The sequence below is a fragment of the Rhinopithecus roxellana genome, chromosome 15 (genome assembly GCF_007565055.1).
Source record: "Rhinopithecus roxellana isolate Shanxi Qingling chromosome 15, ASM756505v1, whole genome shotgun sequence".
NCBI lineage: Eukaryota > Metazoa > Chordata > Mammalia > Primates > Cercopithecidae > Rhinopithecus > Rhinopithecus roxellana.
In genome coordinates this window covers 117,767,009-117,787,176 of record NC_044563.1, presented here as the reverse complement: position 1 = coordinate 117,787,176, position 20,168 = coordinate 117,767,009, and the positions used below count along the sequence as shown (strand labels likewise).

Sequence of the window (20,168 nt, the reverse complement as noted above, 5' to 3'; positions counted from 1 at the left end):
AGTAGCTGGGACTACAGGCGCCCGCCACCTCGCCCGGCTAATTTTTTTTTTTTTTTTTTTTTTGTATTTTTAGTAGAGACGGGGTTTCACCATGTTAGCCAGGATGGTCTCGATCTCCTGACCTCGTGATCCGCCCGCCTCAGCCTCCCAAAGTGCCGGGATTACAGGCGTGAGCCACCACGCCTGGCCAGAAATAATTTTTTATTGATGAAATAGAGTTCAAGATATTGGCTGGAAATCATACACTGGCACTCTTGCTCTTGCAGAACAACGTGTAAGAATTGGCAGGCCCAGCAGTTAACAACTTTTAGGGCAGCACTTTGTGCTGGACTTTGCACCTAATCCAACTAGAAGGCTGGCTGAACTCTGACTTTAGAATACGGCTGAAACTGCCTCCAGCAGATATTTCATGCAAGTATTTGTCAGAGTACCTACAGGATAGAGAGATGAAATTTCACCAAGCATACAAGAACAAGTTCTACAACTTTTTTTGTGCCTGCTTGCTAAAAAAACATACATCTGTGTGGCATATTTTGATCTGGGACTTGCTTTCATTATAGCATCCCACCAGGTAGGGGAGGTTATGAAGAGGTTAGTAGAGCTATCTTAGCTCTGTTAGAAGTTTCTTGACAATTATAAACTCTCCAATTGGCTTGGAAAGAGTAGTGTATTTCTAGGATCTTTCCATTCCTTTTAAATACAGAACACTTCATGTAACATAATTATTTCCTAACTTTCTAAAAATAATTTAGTGCAAAAATAACCTTAAAAAACTAAGTACTTCTGAACAAGAAACAGATTAAAAGCTAAGTATTCTCTTTTTCCCCCCAGATCAAAGGAAAGTAGAAACTTACCTAAGATGTAAGAGTTTGGGGAAAGACAAAGATTGGGAGGATCCAACTGTATGATCATACTGAGGTTCTGATCTAGAAAGTAAACACATCTGTTAATGAGTTTATCTGTTAAAACATAAAATTATACTTTTCCCAATACAGGGTAATTTTTGCCTCCAAAACAAATTCAACAGCCTAACTATATCTGCCCTTATTCAACTCACATTAATCATAGGAAAGGTAATTCTCAAAGACTTCTTTGGTTTTTCTGAATCTTTTAATAAAAATTCAACTTCACTCTGAAAAGACATAATGAAATCTTTTTTTTTTTTTTTTTTTTTTGAGACGGAGTCTCGTTCTGTCGCCCAGGCTGGGTGCAGTGGCATGATCTCGGCTCACTGCAAGCTCCACATCCTGGGTTCACGTCATTCTCCTTACTCAGCCTCCTGAGTAGCTGGGACATCAGGCATGCCCCACCACGCCCAGCTCATTTTTTTTTTTTTTGTATTTTTAGTAGAGACGGGGTTTCACCATTAGCCAGGATGGTCTCAATTTCCTGACCTCGTGATCCACCAGCCTCGGCCTCCCAAAGTGCTGGGATTACAGGCGTGTGCCACCGCGCCTGGCCAGGTATAATAAAATCTTTAACACTTATAGAATATCAGAGATTTTCACCCAACCTCTATATATAAGCTCTTCAAACAATCCTAACAAGCCATACAAATCATTACCTTAGAGTAATCACAGGGAGAGGTGGCAACGAGAGGAGTTTCTTGAACTGATGTGTACTTATAACTTCTCCATCAAAGTTCACTTCCCACATCCTAGAGCCTGGGCGAGCACAATATATCAGAGGTTGCTGGCCCCCAGAACATCTTCCAGGAAAGAAACAAGCTCCGTATTCTCCATCTCTTTCCTTGTTTCCAATTTTCCAAAACTTTTCTCTAACATCCAGAAAGGACGAGAAAGCAGATTTACTTATTAAAATAAAGGCAAAAACAATGGCACTACAAATCAGCATGGGCATAATAACTCCACTCACAATGCCTTCTCCTTCATTCATATTAGCAATATACTGAAAAAACCAATAGAATGGAAAGATCAAAATAGGGTTCTGGCTCTGGTTTGCCATTAGCTATTTCTGTGACAGGAAGCAAATCATTTCATATTAGTACTTAGTTTATTAGCCACAGAATAAGAGGCTCAGAATTAATGTAAAGGCCCCTTTCAAATCTAAAAGGTGAATGCTACCGAACTATTCCGTACATCCTTGAACCCTACTAATTGCTTCTAAAGTCACTTTGTAAAATGTTCTTTGGACACTCTATGGAAGCTACTAATCTAGTTCTCTAACCCTGTCTCCAAGTCACTTCCTCACCACAAACACCCAATAAACTTACTTTTTCCTCAAAAACCCAGGTCCTTCTGAAACTCTGCACCTTGGAGTATTCTGCTCCCTTAGGATTACATGAGTTAGATATATAAAAGAGCTTAGTACACTGCCTGGGAACATGGAAGGTGATAATGATGAGGGAGATGTCTCTTCCTAAAAACTCTTGTTACTTACTCTCCATGATTCCATCATTCCTCCTCAGAAATTTTCCCTGATTCCCATATATGGAATTACATGCTTCCTATGCTTTGCTTTCATAGCACTTATGACATGATATATGGCAATTATGTCTATTTAAACAGCAAATCATGACTTTTTAGGGCAAAGGACACTTCTTATTCCTCTTTGGTTGGATTCCCAGTGTGTAGCACAGTGTCAGGCCTACAGAAAGCACTCAATACATTGTAGAGTTCCATAAACTCAATCTCTTTTATTGATCTAGTACACTCTCTAGCATGAATTTACTAGATAACCTCTGATAATTCAGTAACTACTTCTGTAGTTACTTGTTTTATGAATAAAATATAACATTTGCTTTACTTTAAGAACATTGGTGTAAGAGTGCTTTGAAATGTATACAGAGCAGTACAGTAAGTAGTGGTTGTATTACTTATATTCCTTATTTGGGAAATAAAATATATTTCTTCCTTATTTTATATATTTTATGGTACCTAATACGGTGCTAAGGATCTGGAGGAATATAATAAATGTTTGCTGAGTGAAAAATGCAATCAATTCATTATCATTTGTATCCTCATTAATCTTACTTTCTATTATTTTTCAAACAATATGTCACAGGCCCAAAGTTGAGTATTTTCACATATGCTACCTTAGTTAATCCTTAACACTAAATTTACATGAAGCAAAGTCATATCTATCACTTTGGCTAGTCACTAGGAGGCCTAGCTTTTAAAAATATATATATATACTGTTTGTTGGGAGGGAAAATAGGTTGAAACAAAAAGATTTTTTAACATAAGTATATATTTTATTATACTATCCATGCCCCAAAAACTGAATTCTAGCTAACAGAAAGTAAGCACATCTAAACATGTTATTTTTACAAGAGGTTCTAGGCTACTGTCATCCAACTTTAGTTATGAAACAGGTACACGGAGGTTGATTACACAATTCTCCCTTCTTTTGTGTAGGCTCAAAACTCTCCATGACAAATTTTTAAAAGGAGATGGTCCTGAGAAATATGATAGCTGCCAGGTCCAGTGAAAAAAAGAATGGCCAGTGAAAATTTCCTTGCAGTGAGAATGGCTGAGAACTTTGGCACAGTGATGCATAATATTCATTTCCAGCTGTCTGCTATTCTGCTCTGGTATTTCACAGCTACCTCTAATGCACTCCTTTGCCACTCATTGGACCTCTGGCTCTATCTACCCTTGAGATTTTGATGAAATATTTATCTTCGTAAAGCTCTTATTCTTCATCCAATTTTACCCTTTAGTAAAATTCTATTAAAATAAAACAAATCTTGAAAACAACAAAACTCAAAGAAGCCTTCCTGCTTCCCCACATAAAAACAGGCCTTTGGCCGTCTCTCATGGCACTTAGAATACACCTCACCAGCAACGGGCTCACGGAATACTTGTCTTAGTCACCCACTGGACTGTCTTAGACTCCTCTACCTCCTCTCTGCTCTCTAACATCAGCTTGCATACAACTGATTTCGTAACATCTGTAATAGCCAAGGGCAGTGGTTCTTGCCTGTAATCCAAGCACTTTGGGAGGCTGAGGCAGAAAGATCGCTTGAGCCCAGGAGTTCAAGACCTGCCTGGGTAACATGACAAAACCCAGTCTCTGAACAAAATACAAAAAAATTAGCAGGGCATGGTGGCATGTGCCTGTAGACCCAGCTACTTGAGAGGCTGAGGTAGGAGGATCGCTTGAGCTGGGGAAGTCAAGGCTGCAGTGAGCCACGATCACACCAATGCACTTCAGCCTGAGTGACAGAGTGAGACCCTGTCTCAAAAAAACAAAAAAGAAAAGAAAAAAAAATCTGTATAACTGATTGATGGGGCTTGGGGTAGATAACTTCTAAGTTCCTCCCATTTCTAAAAGTCTGCATTTCTGATGACTAATGGATGGTCAATATACCTCTCAGTGTCACACAAGAAGGATCGAGTTAGTGAAGATATAAGTAGCCTTCCATCCAAATAATCTAACTGTACAACACAGGAGTCAACTGTTGTTATGGTCTGAACAGGAAACATCACAAAAGCAGCAGCTGCCTAAAAGGAATGTGAGAAAGAAATAAAGTTTATTTAATCATAACATACACATGTGATCTCTTCCTCTTTACCTTGTAAATGAAAATAACTTGAATAGCAAAATAAAATTTTCAAATAAGCCAAAATTTAATTTGCTTGTAAGGATATCAAAGTTTCACTCACTTAAAAGTTGTATTAAATAATATGGTACATTAACTGCAGAAGGGAATTCTTAATGTTTGTGATCATCTAATCTTACAGGTTAGAATGAAAAAGATGAAGCAAGCTTTAGAACTTGTTAGTCAGGCGTGGTAGCACAGATCTATAATCCCAGCTACCCGGGAAGCTGAGGCAGAAGGATTGCTTGAGCCTAGGAGCTTGAGGCTGCAGTGAGCTTTGATCGCGCTACTATATTCCAGCCTGGGCAACAGAGGAAGAACTTGTCTCTAACTAACTAAAGTTCTGGAGTATGTGAGAGAATTTTTCACCTGTAGATAGTACTTCTCCCTTTGAGAAAAAGACAAAGTACGTATACTATGTATAGGGTTTCTATATTTTAGATCCAAAATATATTAAGAATCAATTGATAACTTTGATAGGTCATGATGGCAAAAACCAGAAAAATATTCTGATGTGTTCATTAAAACAAAGTAATTGAGCCAATAGCCAGGTGCAGTGGCTCATGCCAGTAATCCCAACACTTTGGGAGGGCAAGGTGAGTGGATCGCTTGAGCCCAGGAGTTCGAGACCAGCCTGGGCAACATGGCAAAACCCTGTCCCTACAAAAAATTTTTAAAAATTAGCCAGGCGTGGTGGTGCATGCCAGTAGTCCCAGCTACTCAGGAGGTTTGGAGTGGGAGGATTGTTTCAGTCCGGGCGATCAAGAGTGCAGTGAACCATGATCTCACCACTGTACTTCAGCCTGAGTGACAGAGCAAGAACCTGTCTCAAAATAAAACAAAATAAAATATAAAATAAAATTAATTTAGCCAATAGTAGTTAGAGCCCTTCTTTTCTACCAGGATCCTAAACAGAAATAAGCCAATGCGAGACAAATCCCTCTACTTCTGCTGTAATGGCCTTGGAGGAGCAGGACAATGAGAAGCTGGTCTACTCTGTCTTAATGACAGACTGGAGCATTCTGTTAGGGTAAAATGAGTCAACCCTTCTACTCAGAAATAACTGCAGCAGGAAGCCTGAGAACCTGCAGAGCAGAGCAAAGCCCGAAGGTGTCTTCAAGATTCCATTCAAAATAAATTATATCCATCCTGATAAAAAAATATTCCTAGACCTATGAGTTTCTTCTACATAAGAAGCGGAGAAGACCAGGAGCCTGAGCAATTGGTGTCATTTCTATGTCTGTCATTTTATTCACACCAATAATAAATAGATTTCTGGACTCTGGATTAGTCTCCCAAGAAATACAGTAGATAAAAATCACAACCTTTAATTGGAAGTTTTATAAGACAACACCTTGTATCTCACTACATACACAAAGAATGGGACTGCTTCTCACCTTTGCTTGTTTAGAAGTACTGAGTTTGATGGCAGAAACCTTCCCGGTATGATCACCTACAAAAACTCTAAGAATAGCTGTATCCCAACAGACAGCTGTGACGCTTCGGCCTTTGTGTTCTGAAGACACATAAATTTGTTCTGGTTTCCCACGACGCTCTTGATTTAATTCCCAAACAACTACAAGACCTTGACTGCAAGAATTGAGTCACAGAGGCAAACTTTTGGCAATGATGAACAAGGTACAATTTAATTGCATCACAGTATCAACTATATTAAATACATATGCAACTCTTACTCTTCAGAAAAGAGGAAGTATTATAAAAAGTCAAGATATTAATTTCCTTGTTTTAGTCACCAAACCAGTTTAATAGGAGAAGTTAAATGATCTAAATTATCTCTGTTCCCTTTCTCTTTTAAGGCCTTTGAAATGCTGTAACCTCAAATTAGCATTTTCTACAAACACTCGGATGACCAGCTGTCCGTTCTCATCTGCTGGGTACTGAGAGATTTCCCGAGACACAGGAATTTCAACGTTAAAACTAGGACAATCCTAAGCAAACCAGGATGGTTGGTTACCCTAACAAACACATTAAATAAAATAATTAAATGTGTCAAATTGAAATGCATTTGAAAAAGGTCAGTTTTAGAACAGATTCTTACCTAGTAGCTACAGCAACATAATCATCATCATGTAAACAACAGGCAACTTGAGAAATTGCACCTTCCTAGAGCACAAAAGAAAAAATATTTTTTAAATCTCAAGTTTTACATTATTATTTATTTTTATTTTTATTTTTTTTTTTGAGACAGAGTCTCGCTCTGTTGCCCAGGCTGGGGTGCAATGATGCAATCTCGGCTGACTGCAACCTCCACTTTCTGGGTTCAAGCAATTCTCCGGCCTCCACCTCCCAAGTAGCTGGGATTACAGGTGCCCACCAACACGCCCAGCTAATTTTTGTATTTTTAGCAGAGACAGGGTTTCACCATGTTGGCCAGGCTGGTCTCCAACTCCTGACCTCAGGTAATCCACCCGCCTTGGCCTCCCACAATGCTGGGATTACAGGCGTGAGCCACCACACCAGGGGTTTTACATTCTTTTATTCCAAATGATTATTTATATTGGAGAAATTTGCATTTATGAAAGAGACTCCAAATGGTATACGACAGAGCTGTCCTTAATCTTACCCTGTGTGAAAGAAAAAGCCTGTGCTTCCAACCTTCTTTCTGAATGAGATGGAGTCCTCCTCCTGAACTGCCCAAAGCCAACCATTTCCGAGACACAGCTATGCTCGTGCACTAAAAACATGTAAAGAGAAGTGTAAGATGATCACAGCTACTTAACCAAATGGACTATCCACTGAAAATAAATACTGAGGATTTATGCATCAGGCTCCTTCCCTCACTTTACCCTCTGCCTAAATGGACACAACATGACACTTACTCTCTAATTCTAGAATAGTAAAAAATACTGAAGAAAGAACATTTTGTTTTTAAACTTCTAAATGAATCTCACAAAGGCTGAATAGGCTCCACCGTGTGAGTAATTTTCCCTTGGCAAAAGCTGGCTGTTAGACTGTTCACATTTTGTGTTAATTTGGCTAGGTCATTCCAATGCTAACTACAACAATGGAAGACCAAGGAAGTTACCAGAAGATAAAGCAACCATGTTAAACATTCATTCATTTACAACACTTCTAATCTGTACAAACACCACAAAACATCCGCAAGTCTTAGGGTAGGTGAGACTCCATCAGAGAATGCAGTGGCCATGCTGTGCCCAATACCCTGTGGCAAAGTTATTAGTTGGTTGACTAAGAGACATTCCCAATCCTCTTCAATTTTGCTGCTTTTCACTACAGAAGTTGGAAAACCTAAATATTCACCTTCCCAGTTCCCTAGTTGCCAAGCGTTGCCATGTAACTCAATTCTAGCTAATATGACCAACACAGCTGAAGGCTTCTCAGGAAGGGAAGCTTTACCTTTCCAGATAAGAGGCAGAGCCTGTAGAAAGCCTTTGTCCTTTGCCCCCACTTTCTTGAGATGTTAATGAGAATAGTAAGACTGGAGACAGGACACATATTGCAAATGCAACTAAAAGCTAACATATGTACAATGGTAGAAAGGGAAAAATGGGAGCCAGTTATATCATTGGGCCACTACACTAAACCCAGAACACTAACCTCCTATGAGATTATAAACATCTTTACCACTTAAGCTCCTATTAATAAGTTACACCATACTGTAACTTGCAGCTGAAAAAATGTCTGATGTCAAGCCTCAAAACTGTTATTCATATTATTTTGTCTATCACTTCCTATTTTTCCCTTTCCTCAGATGCTAGTATTTCCTTTAGGGCAGTAGCAAAAGTATAAAAATGAAATTATTTTGGTACTGGTTATGAAACTTTGTTTTTTACCACATCATTCCTGAGTTTAATCAAAATAACTCAGAGATTAAAGGAAGTACATAGTTCTGTGAATTCCAAGGACAATCAAAACACATAGCTATTGAGAAAAGAAAAATAGCTCAGGGCAGTTTGAACTATGTGAAGTATGCAGGTCCAGACAGAAATGAATATATCAGTCATGCCCCCACTCTCGGCACCCATGCCTGGGGACAATTGTTTAAAGTCATTTTGTCACTGACTAGCTGTCTCGCCTGTTAACTTCATGTCACTGAAATCTGTGATACTAAGAACAGTGTATAGCCAATCAATAGTTTTTGTTATTTTAACATGTTATTGGTAAACAACTCAGAATCTGCCTCCTTTTCCTTTAAACATCCACTTGGGCTGGACAAGGTGGCTCACGCCTATAATCCCAACACTTTGGGAGGTCAGAAGTTCAAGACCAGCCTGAGCAACATAATAAGACCCCAGCCCTAATTTAAAATTTTTTTATTTTTAAGAAAACCAGGCCAGGCATAGCAGCTCACGCCTGTAATCTCAGCACTTTGGGAGGCCGAGGTAGGAGGATCACGAGGTTAGGAGATCGAGACCATCCTGGCCAACAAGGTGAAACCCCATCTCTACTAAAAATACAAAAATTAGCTGCATGTGGCAGTGTGCACCTGTAATCCCAGCTACTTGGGAGGCTGACGCAGTAGAATCACCTGAATCCAGGAGACGGAGGTTGCAGTGAGCCAAGATTGCGCCACTGAACTCCAGCCTGGAGACAGAGCTAGACTCCATTTCAAAAAAAAAGGCCTGGTGCGGTAGCTCATGCCTGTAATTCCAGCACTTTGGGAGGCCAAGGCTGAAGGACTGCCTGAGCCCAGGAGTTTGAGACCAGCCACAGCAACATAATGAAACCCTATCTGTAAGAAATTTACAAAAATTAGTCGGGCCATGTGGTGTGGTGCACGCCTGTAGCCCCAGTTACTTGAGAGGCAGAGGCAAGAAGACTGCCTGATGCCAGTTCAAGGCTACAGTGCACTGCAGTGTGCTATGACTCAGCTATGATGACTGTGAATAGCCACTGTACTCCAGCTTGGGCAACACAGTAAGACTGCACCACCCCTTGCCCCACCATCCGTTTCAAAAAAAAATTCACCCAGCACGTTGGGAGGCTGAGGTGGGCGTATTACTTGAGGCCAGGTGTTCAAGAACAGCCTGGCCAATATGGCAAAACCCCGTCTAAAAATTCAAAAATTAGCCAGGCATGGTGGTACACACCTGTAATCCTAGCCTCTCTGGTGGCTGAGGCACGAGAATCACTTGAAACCAGGAGGCAGAGTTTGCAGACAGCTGAGATGGTGCCACTGTACTCCATCCTGGGCAACAGAGCACGACTCCATCTCAAAAAAAAAAAAAAAAAAAAAAATCCACTTGTAACTGCTGCTAATTAAAGTGTATATTTAAAACAACTTTTATCTATGTTCCCACATTGTAATCCTCAAGCTTGGCCCTAATAAACTGTCTGCTTATATTATTTTTGCCTTTGTCTCTGTTTTGTTTTTTGGGTTTTTTTATTCCTTTTGAGACAGAGTCTTGCAGGCCGGGCGCGGTGGCTCAAGCCTGTAATTCCAGCACTTTGGGAGGCCGAGACGGGCGGATCACGAGGTCAGGAGATCGAGACCATCCTGGCTAACACGGTGAAACCCCGTCTCTACTAAAAACTACAAAAACCTAGCCGGGCGAGGTGGCGGGCGCCTGTAGTCCCAGCTACTCGGGAGGCTGAGGCAGGAGAATGGCATAAACCCGGGAGGCGGAGCTTGCAGTGAGCTGAGATCCGGCCACCGCACTCCAGCCTGGGCGACAGAGCGAGACTCCGTCTCCAAAAAAAAAAAAAAAAAGAGATAGGGTCTTGCTGTGTCACCCAAGCTGGAATGCAGTGGAGCGATCACAGCTCACTGTAGCCTTAACCTCCCTGGCTCAAGCAATCCTCCCAAATCAGCCTTCTGAGTAGCTGGACCACAGGTGCCCACCACCATGTCCAGCTAATTTTTGTATTTTTTGTAAAGATTGGATTTTGCCATGTTGCCCAAGCTGGTCTCAAACTCCTGAGCTCAAGCAATCCTCCCACTTCTGCCTCCTAAATTATTGCGATTACAGGTGTGAACCACCAAGCCAGGGCACTTGCCTCAGCTTCTTCCTCTTAGGTCGACATTCTGCCCAGAGTGAACTAACTTTTGCTTTGCTCCCTAAAATGAGGGTTACACCAGACTCCCTGTTTTGGAATGACTGTAGTATAACTGCAATGATTCATGTTATTCAAAATGTAACGGGGTTATTGGGGCTCAGCAACCAATACCCCAAAATATGGAGCTTTGACATGCTGACAGTTCTCAGAAGTTGCCTCAAAATCAAAGTCCCTTTAACCTTGCCTCGTTTCCACCTCTCCACCAAGCACAGAGAGGGACTCTCTCCATAGGAATTTCCTTATCTGACCAAGAAAGCCTCTTTCCAAAAGGCACAGGCTCAGTGGCTCATGCCTGTAATCCCAGCACTTTGGGAGGAGGCAGGAGGATTGTCTGAGGCCAGGAGTTTGAGACGAGCCTGGCCAACATGGTGAAACTCCGTCTCTACTAAAAATACAAAAATTAGCCAGGCATGGCAGCAGGTGCCTGTAATCCCAGCTACTCGGGAGGCTGCAGCACAAGGCTCACTTGAACCCAGGAAGTAGAGGTTGCAGTGAGCCAAGATCATGCCACTGCACTCCAGCCTGGGCAAGGGAGTCAGATTCTATCTCAAAAAAGAAAGAAAGAAAGGAAAGAAAGACAGAAAGAAAGAAAGAGAGAGAGAGAAAGCTTCCTTCCAAAAGAAATGCAATTGTCCTAAACGCTTTCCCTAGGGATCTCATCAAATTACCAGGAAAGATCAACCACTAGAGAAGAGACTGGGAGTGATCATCATACCCAGACAGACTTTTCATTTATTCTTCTGAAGGCAGCTCCAAGAGTTCATCCGGGGGATTTTACCTGATTGTTCCTATGCAGCTCCATCCCTCACCTTCCCATGTCTGCCTCCCACTTGCTAGGTCTATTCATTCTCCCTAATGATTTATTGCTACTCAAAACAATCACCTACATTCTCCATATCCCCACTTCCCTATGAAAGAGGGTACATATAGCCAGGCATGGTGGCTCACTCCTGTTACCCCAGTGCTTTGAGGAGGCCAAACGCCAAGGCACAGGATTGCTTGCAGCCAGGAGTTAGATGCTATCATGAGCTATGGTCTCACCACTGTACTATAGCCTGGGCAACACAGCAAGACCCTATCTTTACAAAAACTTTTTTAAAATTAGCCTGGCATAGTGTCGAGTATGTTTAGTCCCAGGTACTCAGGAGGATGAGGCAGGAGGATTACTTGAACCCAGAAGTTTGAGGTCACAGTGAGCTAGGATCTCCCCATTGCACTCAGGCACAGGCAACAAAGAGAACCTGTTTCAAAAGAAAAAAAAAAAGAAAAGAAGATTTTATATGCCTTTTTTCCTATTAATCTTACTTGTATTAGTTGATTTTCAGCAAACCTTCAGAGGGTGAAGGGACAGTTTTCTCTTGGTCTTTGTGGGATATACTCATATATACCATTTTATTTTCAATCAAATACATTAGCTTCTGAGAGAAGACAGCAACACTAACGGGAAAATGAAGCAAGTCAGTATCATGGTTTCCAGGGATGGTAAATTAGAATTCAAAAGATAGCTCAAAAAATAAATCAAGAAAGAGCTATGAAAATTACACCTCTACGTAAAGTGTCAACCTAAAAGGAAGAAGTTGAGGCCAAATTAACATCGAGTTTATCTGGGCGAAGTTTGAGGACTGCAGCCTAGGACACACTTCCAAGTTGCCTTGGTGAATGCTCTGGAAAACAAGAAACTCAAGTTCTCAGAAGAGGCTGTTTGTCAGGAATTCTCATTGGCTTACAGCAATAACATTGATTAGTGATTGGCTATACACTTTTGAACTATAAGGTATACTGCATTTTATCACTACTTGGTGTCAGTTAGTCTAGTGGCCACATAGCAAGTAGCTTCAAGAGGTAATTAATTAGCTCAAACAAGAGTGATAAGACCTGTAATCCCAGCACTTTGGGAGGCCAAGGTGGGCTGATCACAAGGTCAGGAGATCAAGACCATTCTGGCTAACCTGATGAAACCCTGTATCTACTAAAAATACAAAAAATTAGCCAGGCATGGTGGTGGGTGCCTGTAGTTCCAGTTACTCGGTAGGCTGAGGCAAGAGAATGGCGAGAACCCAGGAGGCGGAGCTTACAGTGAGCCAAGATCGTGCCACTACACTCTAGCCTGGGTGACAGAGCGAGACTCCGTCTCAAAAAAAAAAAAACAGTGATAAAAGACTGCTGTTTCGCTCCAATGCTTCTCTGGGCCTGACAATTTTTTTTTTTTTTTTGAGACAGAGTCTCACTCTTTTGCCCAGGCTACAGTGCAGTGGCATGACCTCGGCTCACTGCAACCTCCACCTCCCGAGTTCAAGTGATTCTCATGCCTTAGCCTCCCGAATACCTAGGATTACGGGTACATGTCACCTTGCCCAGCTAATTTTTGTATTTTTAGTAGAGACAGAGTTTTGCCATGTTGGCCAGGCTGGTCTTGAACTCCTTGCCTCAAGCGATCCTCCCACCTCAGCCTCCCAAAGTGTTGGAAATACAGGTGTGAGCCACCACACCCAGGCTGGGCCTGATAATTTAAAGGGGCTCACATTCCTCACATAAAAAGTTTATTTTCTTTTTTTCTCCCCAGGAAAGTATGACTAGGACAGGTAAGAACACCCAAGATTCCATAAAACGTTAAGGAACTAGAGGGTAGAAGCACAGTAACAAAGAGTACATGACAATGAAACTGATACAAGGATCAATAAATTCACCTTTAGACGACTGGAGTCCAGCCGCAGGGCTGACAGTAATGGATCCAGGGATTCAAACTCTGCAAGAACATGGCTGTAGGACTCTGGTATCACTGGCACAAAAGTCATTTAGCCAGAAAGCTGAAACTTGTTGAATGATAGATACAGTATTCCTTACCTGAATAAAATCCACAAAAATATAATTTAAGAAGCCCTCCATTCATTTAACATGCATTTAACAAATATGTGGAGAACATAATGAAACATGAGAAAGTCCCCACTATACAGGTACTTAGAAAGAAAACACATACAGGTAACATTGCATGCCACAGTGCGTTTACATTGTGTCATTCCCTGACTCTAAAACTCCCAGAGTAGCAGGTACGGATTCTCAAGGCCCTCCATAATCCTATCCCCCTCTATTATCTAACAGTGTGAGTAAGCAGAATAGGCAGAGTAGGATTTAGGAAAATTGGCCTGTCTCCTCTGAGGCAAAACAGTAACCCTGTTGCTGTATTTCTATGAGTAGTAAATCTTCTGTCTTTAGGAGTTTTTCATTAAAATGCAATCTTCCATAAAGGTCTCAACTTATTGTTATCAGCAAACCCTACAGTTATCAGCTAACAATTTAACAGTGCTTAATAGGAATAGGCCACTAGACTCCTCTCTCCAACCTAGCAGGGGCTTAGTAAGTGAGGTGAATGAATGAACAGATCTACTAAGTGAGAAGGTACAGGGAAATAGAGCACAAAGAAAAATAAAGAGCTTCAACAAAAGAGACTAGATAGGACAGAACAGGGATAAGAATGCAAGGTAACAAATGCCAAATAACCAGTGAGGACTTTGCAAAGTAACACAAGCGTTTTCATGTGTTCACCTACTCTCAAATGCACTTTTATGTCCAATTGCAGCAATTTCCAGAAAAAAAGAAAATAAAATTCTCCCCATAAATTACAACTTTTCTCAATCACTTGTTACCTGCCAAATTTAGAAAGCAAATTAATACAACAGAAAAATTCATAAACTGTTTATACATTCTCGTTATTTGTTCATGCTTTATGTTTTTGACTTTTTTCCAGAAACATATATATTCAATCACTCATTTATTCAACAGATTTGTACTGAGCACCCACCTAAGTGCCAGACATTATTCTAGGTCCTAGATATGATAAAGTTCTAACCCTCAAAGAACATACTTTCTAGTGGCAAAACGAAGACTATAATATTTTTTATTGCACACATATAACACAATCTGATTTTCTGCTAGTAACACTGTTCCTAATACAGCTTGACCTCTGCAAGGAGAATGATGTTCAGGAAAAAAAAAAAAAAAAAGTTTTCACATGCCTGTACTCAAAATATTTGAGAATTATTGATCTAAGAAAATCTTCCTTCATTCTTCTCACTCATTCATTTCATTCAGTACCTAGTAAAGTACCAGGCACAGTGGTAAAAAAAGACAAGTAAAACAATTCCAGAAGTCAGTCAGTTTATAATAAAGAGAAAAAGGCAAATACTACACACACACACACACACACACACACACACACACACACACAGTCTTATGAGGGAAACATAAGCAAACTGCTTTGTTAGAACTTTACAGGACGGAAGGATCACATTGAATTAAAGCGAACCGAAGAAAACTCTCTAAGGAAAGTAGTACTGATGCTGACTACGCTTTTATCTCAAGGAAAAGGGAAAGGGTAGCAGGTAGGGCAGCAACATGCAAATATATAGAGAAGAAAAAAATGCAGAATATACTAGAAGCATACAAATTTAGTCTTTGATTGAAACATAGGATACAAGCAATTGGAATAATGAAAGATAAAGCTGGAATCATAATTTGGGCCCAAGTTACAAAACACTTTGAATTTCAAACCAAAGAGCCTGAACTTAACTTGGCAGGCAACAGAAAGGAATTGAAGAATTTGGTGTTGGGAGGTCGCATAATTTCTGTAAAGTGCTGTGGGTGGTTAGACGCTAGAAAACAAAGACTTGAGAAAAGGGGTGGGTGGTACGAAAATGAGGATAAAACATTTCAATTACTCAAGAAGTCTGGTAGAAAAGGAGAAAACCTCTCTGGACTTTATTATTGGGGAGACTCTTCAACAGATTTTTAGGTAGTAGCTAAAAGTAGACTCTAAAACGAAAGGGACTGAAAATACAAGAAAAGTATTTCGGTACAGGATCCAAGAGATGGAAAGGAATGATAATATCATACTGTCTCCTCTACGTGTGATCTTGAAAGAAACTCCAAAGTAGATAGGTCATTTTGCCTTAATCTCGGTGAAAAGAGAATATCCTGGAAGTTATAATATAATGGGGGTGGGGGGTGGGCTGGGGAGGGGGACACACCTAGTAAGTTCTACTGAAAAGAAAAAAAGAATTTAACAGAAATGAGAATGGACAATAAAAACAGCAATAAGCAACGCCAATTCTAAGAGAAGCTGCTGGATGGAAGTGTTAAACCAACTCTAACTTTATGCATTTATGTTTACTTTCCCTGAAATGACTGCTTCCCCTCCAGATCTTCTTATCCAAACGTATCCAGCTTTCAAGATCCCACATGAGCCCTACTTCCTAGAATTCTCAAGATGGAAACAGATTCATAGGTAATTCAGTGACCATGTCCACCTAATTCAGAAATTAGTTTTGCCCTAGGTCCCCGAACATTTTCAGCAATGGAAAGAAATCACTCACTCTCATGAAGCTGCCAACTCCAGTCCTCCACAGGGCTCATTGTTATAAGGTTCTTTTTAATACTGTGCTGAAGCCTGATCACTTAGAGCTCTACCATTATTCCTAATTGTATGTAGCTTCTACATTTGAAGGGAATGAGCTGTCTCTTTCCAAAACAATCCTTCTGTATTTCAAAAGTCTTACCAGGTCTTCTAAAAATTTAACATTCCCAGTTCCTCCATCACTCCTGACATGACATTTTCCAACCCTCTGTTCCAGTCAACCTTCTACAGAGGCACTTTAGTTTGTCTAAAAATGAGGTGCCTGGTGCTGAGCATAATACTCCTTAAGCAGTTGGATGAGCCCAGAATAGAGCAGAAACACTAACTTCCTGGATCTAGACACTAAGTTTCTATATTACAACCTAAAATAGTATTAGTTGTGTTTAAGTGGCCATGTTACACCGTTGATTCAACAGAGCAAGTGGTCGACTAAAACCCAAAGAAATTGTTTACATAAATAAAATCTTCTTACCCAGTAGCTACATATAGTAGAACTAAGCTCAAATTGAAAGCTGCTATTAATCAAATGCAACAATGGATACAAAAAGTACCTAGAAATGTACAAACAGTATAAACAGGAACAGCAGAATGCTGATAATTGCCCAAGTTGCGTTAAGTGTACATGAGGGTTCATTTTATTATCCTACTTTTGTCTACGTTTGAAATTTTCCACAATAAAGTTTTAAAAGTATGTACTTAATACTGTACAAGCCTTCAATAGCTCTATTTCTTGAAAATCTTGTTATCTCCTCCCTACTTCTTTTCCCAGCCTCATTTCCCATCTTAACCTCTCTCCTATTCTCCAACTACATTGGACTCAACTCTTTTTTTTTCCCTTTCATTCTATAAACTTGCTGTGCCTCCATAGTTTAATACATGATGTTTATGGAATCTTCCCACATTTACCAAAACCCTATCTTTCTGCAAAGCTGAGTTTAAATGTTACTTCTATGAAGTGACTCTACCAATAACTAAAAACATAGAAGTTGACGACAAATGCTTAACCAAAGTAAATGAAACAACTTTTGGAAGACTAGCTTGCCCAAGGACCACAGAACTCATAAATGGTATATCTGAGATTAGAATACACGTCTCCTGAATCCAAATCTCATTATCTTTCCATTATCGTAAAATAGTTCAGTGTTTGTTGCTCACACATCAAATGCAAATATGTTCTGTTTTGCCCCAGCAGGTGCGTGGAAGAAAAGAGGAGAAAGAAATACGAGAGCAAAAATTGAAGAAATGAGAAGGAGAAGTTGCCGACTGTCTCATTTTCACAATGGGATCTTTCTAAGAAGAAATGATCAGAAAACAATTCTCTGCCTCAGACAGACAAATGGCGACTGACTCATTCATACATTCATTCATTCAACATTCGAGTGCCTTCTATGTTCCAGGACCTGAACACACATCCAGGCCAGTACCTCGCAGCTCTCAGTGGATCGGATCTTGGCTTCCGACTTAGCGCCGGGGAACTCACCGCGCACTAACAGCGGAACATGCACTTCAGTCTCACCTCCCGTTCCTCCCCTTCCTTGCTGACGTCATCCAGGAGAGCCGCGGACCGGAGACAACGCTACTACCGGCACTTCCTCATCACGTGATGAGTCACGCCCCCTGCTTGCGCGTGGTCCCTCCCCCTCAGGTCGCGGTTGCGATTACGCTCTCTACGGCCTGTAGCCGGAGGGCAGTTGCGGGCGGAAGACACGGCGCCGACTGGAACCAGAGGAGCTCTAGGCCAAATGGTTGGGCCAGCCAGGATCCCAGGACCCTTCGCCGCCCGAGACCGGAGAGAGGAAACGAAACAGGCGGGAAACCGTGGGGGAGGGAGGGAACTAGCGGAAGGTGTCATGGCGGCCGCGCTCTTGAGTCACGTGCATAGGGCCCGCCTTGCTACTTCCGGTCACGTGCCCTCGGACTCTCGCAGCCAGCGATGGAGCCGAGACCCCCCAGTAACAGAGGCGGTGGCAACTCCTGCGGCCAGTGGGTTTCAGCTTCTTCCCAGCAGCGGCTCTAAGAAGCGCGGCGGAACTCGACCGGATCCAACCCAGTTAGTTACTTCCTGTCTGGAGTTGTAGCTTCCACCTGGTAAGTTTAGACCGAAGAATGCGGACGGGCGGGTTGGTGGGCGGGTGAGGAGCTGACAGGCCTGGGGGCCGCAGGACGGCGTGGATTCTACCCCTTTTCCAAGCGTCGCTGTCGGCGTCCTCCCAACGCCCAAGCCTACCGTCTTGTTTGCCCTTATCCCGAGGCGAGGAAGAGGCGACCCCTAATCTACTTGTCTAAAGGAAGCCTCCTCTTCCACTGAGAGCAGGTTTACCCAAAGCCAGGATCAGATTTGGCTTAGGAGAATGAAGTGGAGGCGTCTCCCAGACAGAGAAACCCTTCCCGTCAGGAAATGTGCTGTTGAGTCTGGGATTCTGTAAGAGAAAAGCTCTCACCTTGGTGTCTGCACACCTTTTGCTTCCACCTGTCAATCTTACCTCTCTTAAAAACCTTCTTAACACATGGGCCAGTCCACACATTCCTAGTTTTGGTCATTTGATTGTGGTGAAATGATGAAAAATAGACCATGAGGACCTGGATATATACATAATTATTTTGTAAATCCCCCAATGTTCTCAAAGGCCAAATTGAATAAGGAGGTGACTTTTTTTTTTGTAAGAGACACGGTCTTGCTCTGTCGTCCTGGCTGGAATGCAGTGGCGTGATAATAGCTCACTGTAACCTCGAATTCCTGGGCTCAAGCGATTCTCTTGCTTAGTCCTCCCAAAGCGCTAGAATTATAGGCATGAGCCACAGTGCCTGGCCCCAAATGACTCCTAAACTCCCCTTTTAGCGTCAGTAAAACGGGGAAAGGAGATACAAAAAATACACCTTTCATCCATTCGAAGACCAGGTCCTAAAACAAAAAATAGTGGTTTGAATGAAATATGCTTTGCAGTGAGTATTGACTCCATACAAACCAATATCCAGACTTGTGATTTTCAAACGTTTTGAAGGAGTGGAACAATTTCTCCCCATGAATTTGTACCTGGAACCCAATATATAAAAAGCAGCATGCTGTGGTGGGAACTAAGTTTAAGAGGGCCAGGACCCACCACTCCACTTCGGCTATATCCCAGAGGCATCTCTTTGGAACACAGTTTGAAAACCACTGAACTGGACTTAGGTCAAAGTTGCCAAACTTAAGATTTTTTAGACAAGATTTTTTGGACTTAAGCCAAAGTTGCCAAACTTAAGATTTTTTAGAAGACAAAACCAGCCGGGCGCGGTGGCTCACCCCAGCACTTTGGGAGACCGAGGCGGGCGGATCATGAGATCAGGAGATCGAGACCATCCTGGCTAACCCGGTGAAACCCCGTCTCTACTAAAAAATAAAAAAAAATTAGCCGGGCGAGGTGGCGGGCGCCTGTAGTCCCAGCTACTCGGGAGGCTGAGGCAGGAGAATGGCGTGAACCCGGGAGGGGGAGCTTGCAGTGAGCCGAGTGAGTCACTGCACTCCAGCCTGGGCAACAGAGGGAGACTCCGTGTCAAAAAAAAAAAAAAAAGACCAGAGCAGTTGAGATGGGGAGGTCACAGCTACAGGGAAGGTAACCTCTAGTAGCAGGCCTTTGACTTACAGAAGGACTAGACTCTGGAGAGAACTTTGTACCTGTTAGTAGGCTTAAGTCCCTCATTCAGAAAGGAGAAAAAAGAGATGGTCTGCTATCCTCACTCAGTCGACTTTTTTTTTTTTTTTTTTGGAGACGGAGTTTTGCCCTTGTTGCCCAGGCTGGAGTGCAATGGCGCGATCTCGGCTTACTGCAGCCTCCACCTCCCGGGTTCAAGGGCTTCTCCTGCCTCTGCCTCCCGAGTGGCTGGGACCGAGGCGCATGCCACCATGCCTGGCTAATTTTTGTATTTTTAGTAGAGACGGGATTTCACCATGTTGACCAAGCCACTCAGCCGACTTGTAGCAGTGCAGCAGATTGGTAAGTTTGAGTCTCTCCTAATTGATATTAAATGCACATTGCGGTACAAATGTGGGGAAAAAAACAAAGCAAATTCAGAGAGGTCTTTTGAAAAATACTAGGAAAATTGGTGCAGTGTGCGAGAAGAATCAGTTAAAAGTAGTGAAGCCAGCTACCAGGGACCAGCACCAGTCCTCAGTTG

General features: G+C 41.9%; 2 protein-coding genes across 9 annotated transcripts in view; one reads left to right on the top strand and one right to left on the bottom strand.

Annotated features, from left to right (window-relative positions):
* Positions 1–17,637, bottom strand: part of HPS5 (HPS5 biogenesis of lysosomal organelles complex 2 subunit 2) — a 45,526-nt gene extending 27,889 nt beyond the window's left edge. The window contains exons 1-8 of one of the 6 annotated variants that reach the window (XM_010370166.2): positions 17,438–17,637; positions 13,291–13,447; positions 7,149–7,259; positions 6,624–6,688; positions 5,962–6,154; positions 4,333–4,466; positions 1,565–1,777; positions 855–926 (exon numbers count right to left, since the gene is read on the bottom strand). In XM_010370166.2, the coding sequence (XP_010368468.1) occupies positions 855–926; positions 1,565–1,777; positions 4,333–4,466; positions 5,962–6,154; positions 6,624–6,688; positions 7,149–7,259; positions 13,291–13,398 (896 nt within the window). In that variant the 5' untranslated portion in view covers positions 13,399–13,447; positions 17,438–17,637. Of the gene's footprint in view, positions 1–854; positions 927–1,564; positions 1,778–4,332; positions 4,467–5,961; positions 6,155–6,623; positions 6,689–7,148; positions 7,260–11,908; positions 12,041–13,290; positions 13,450–17,437 lie in introns of those variants that run through there. The other 5 variants (XM_030917672.1, XM_030917675.1, XM_030917673.1 and 2 more) reach the window with 5 other exon arrangements.
* The window catches only part of GTF2H1 (general transcription factor IIH subunit 1), a 47,501-nt gene continuing 44,966 nt past the window's right edge, over positions 17,634–20,168 (top strand). The window contains exons 1-2 of one of the 3 annotated variants that reach the window (XM_030917676.1): positions 17,636–18,101; positions 19,927–19,987. The gene's annotated coding sequence lies outside the window, so the exon portion shown is untranslated. Of the gene's footprint in view, positions 18,102–19,923; positions 19,988–20,168 lie in introns of all 3 variants that reach the window. The other 2 variants (XM_010370168.2, XM_010370167.2) reach the window with 2 other exon arrangements.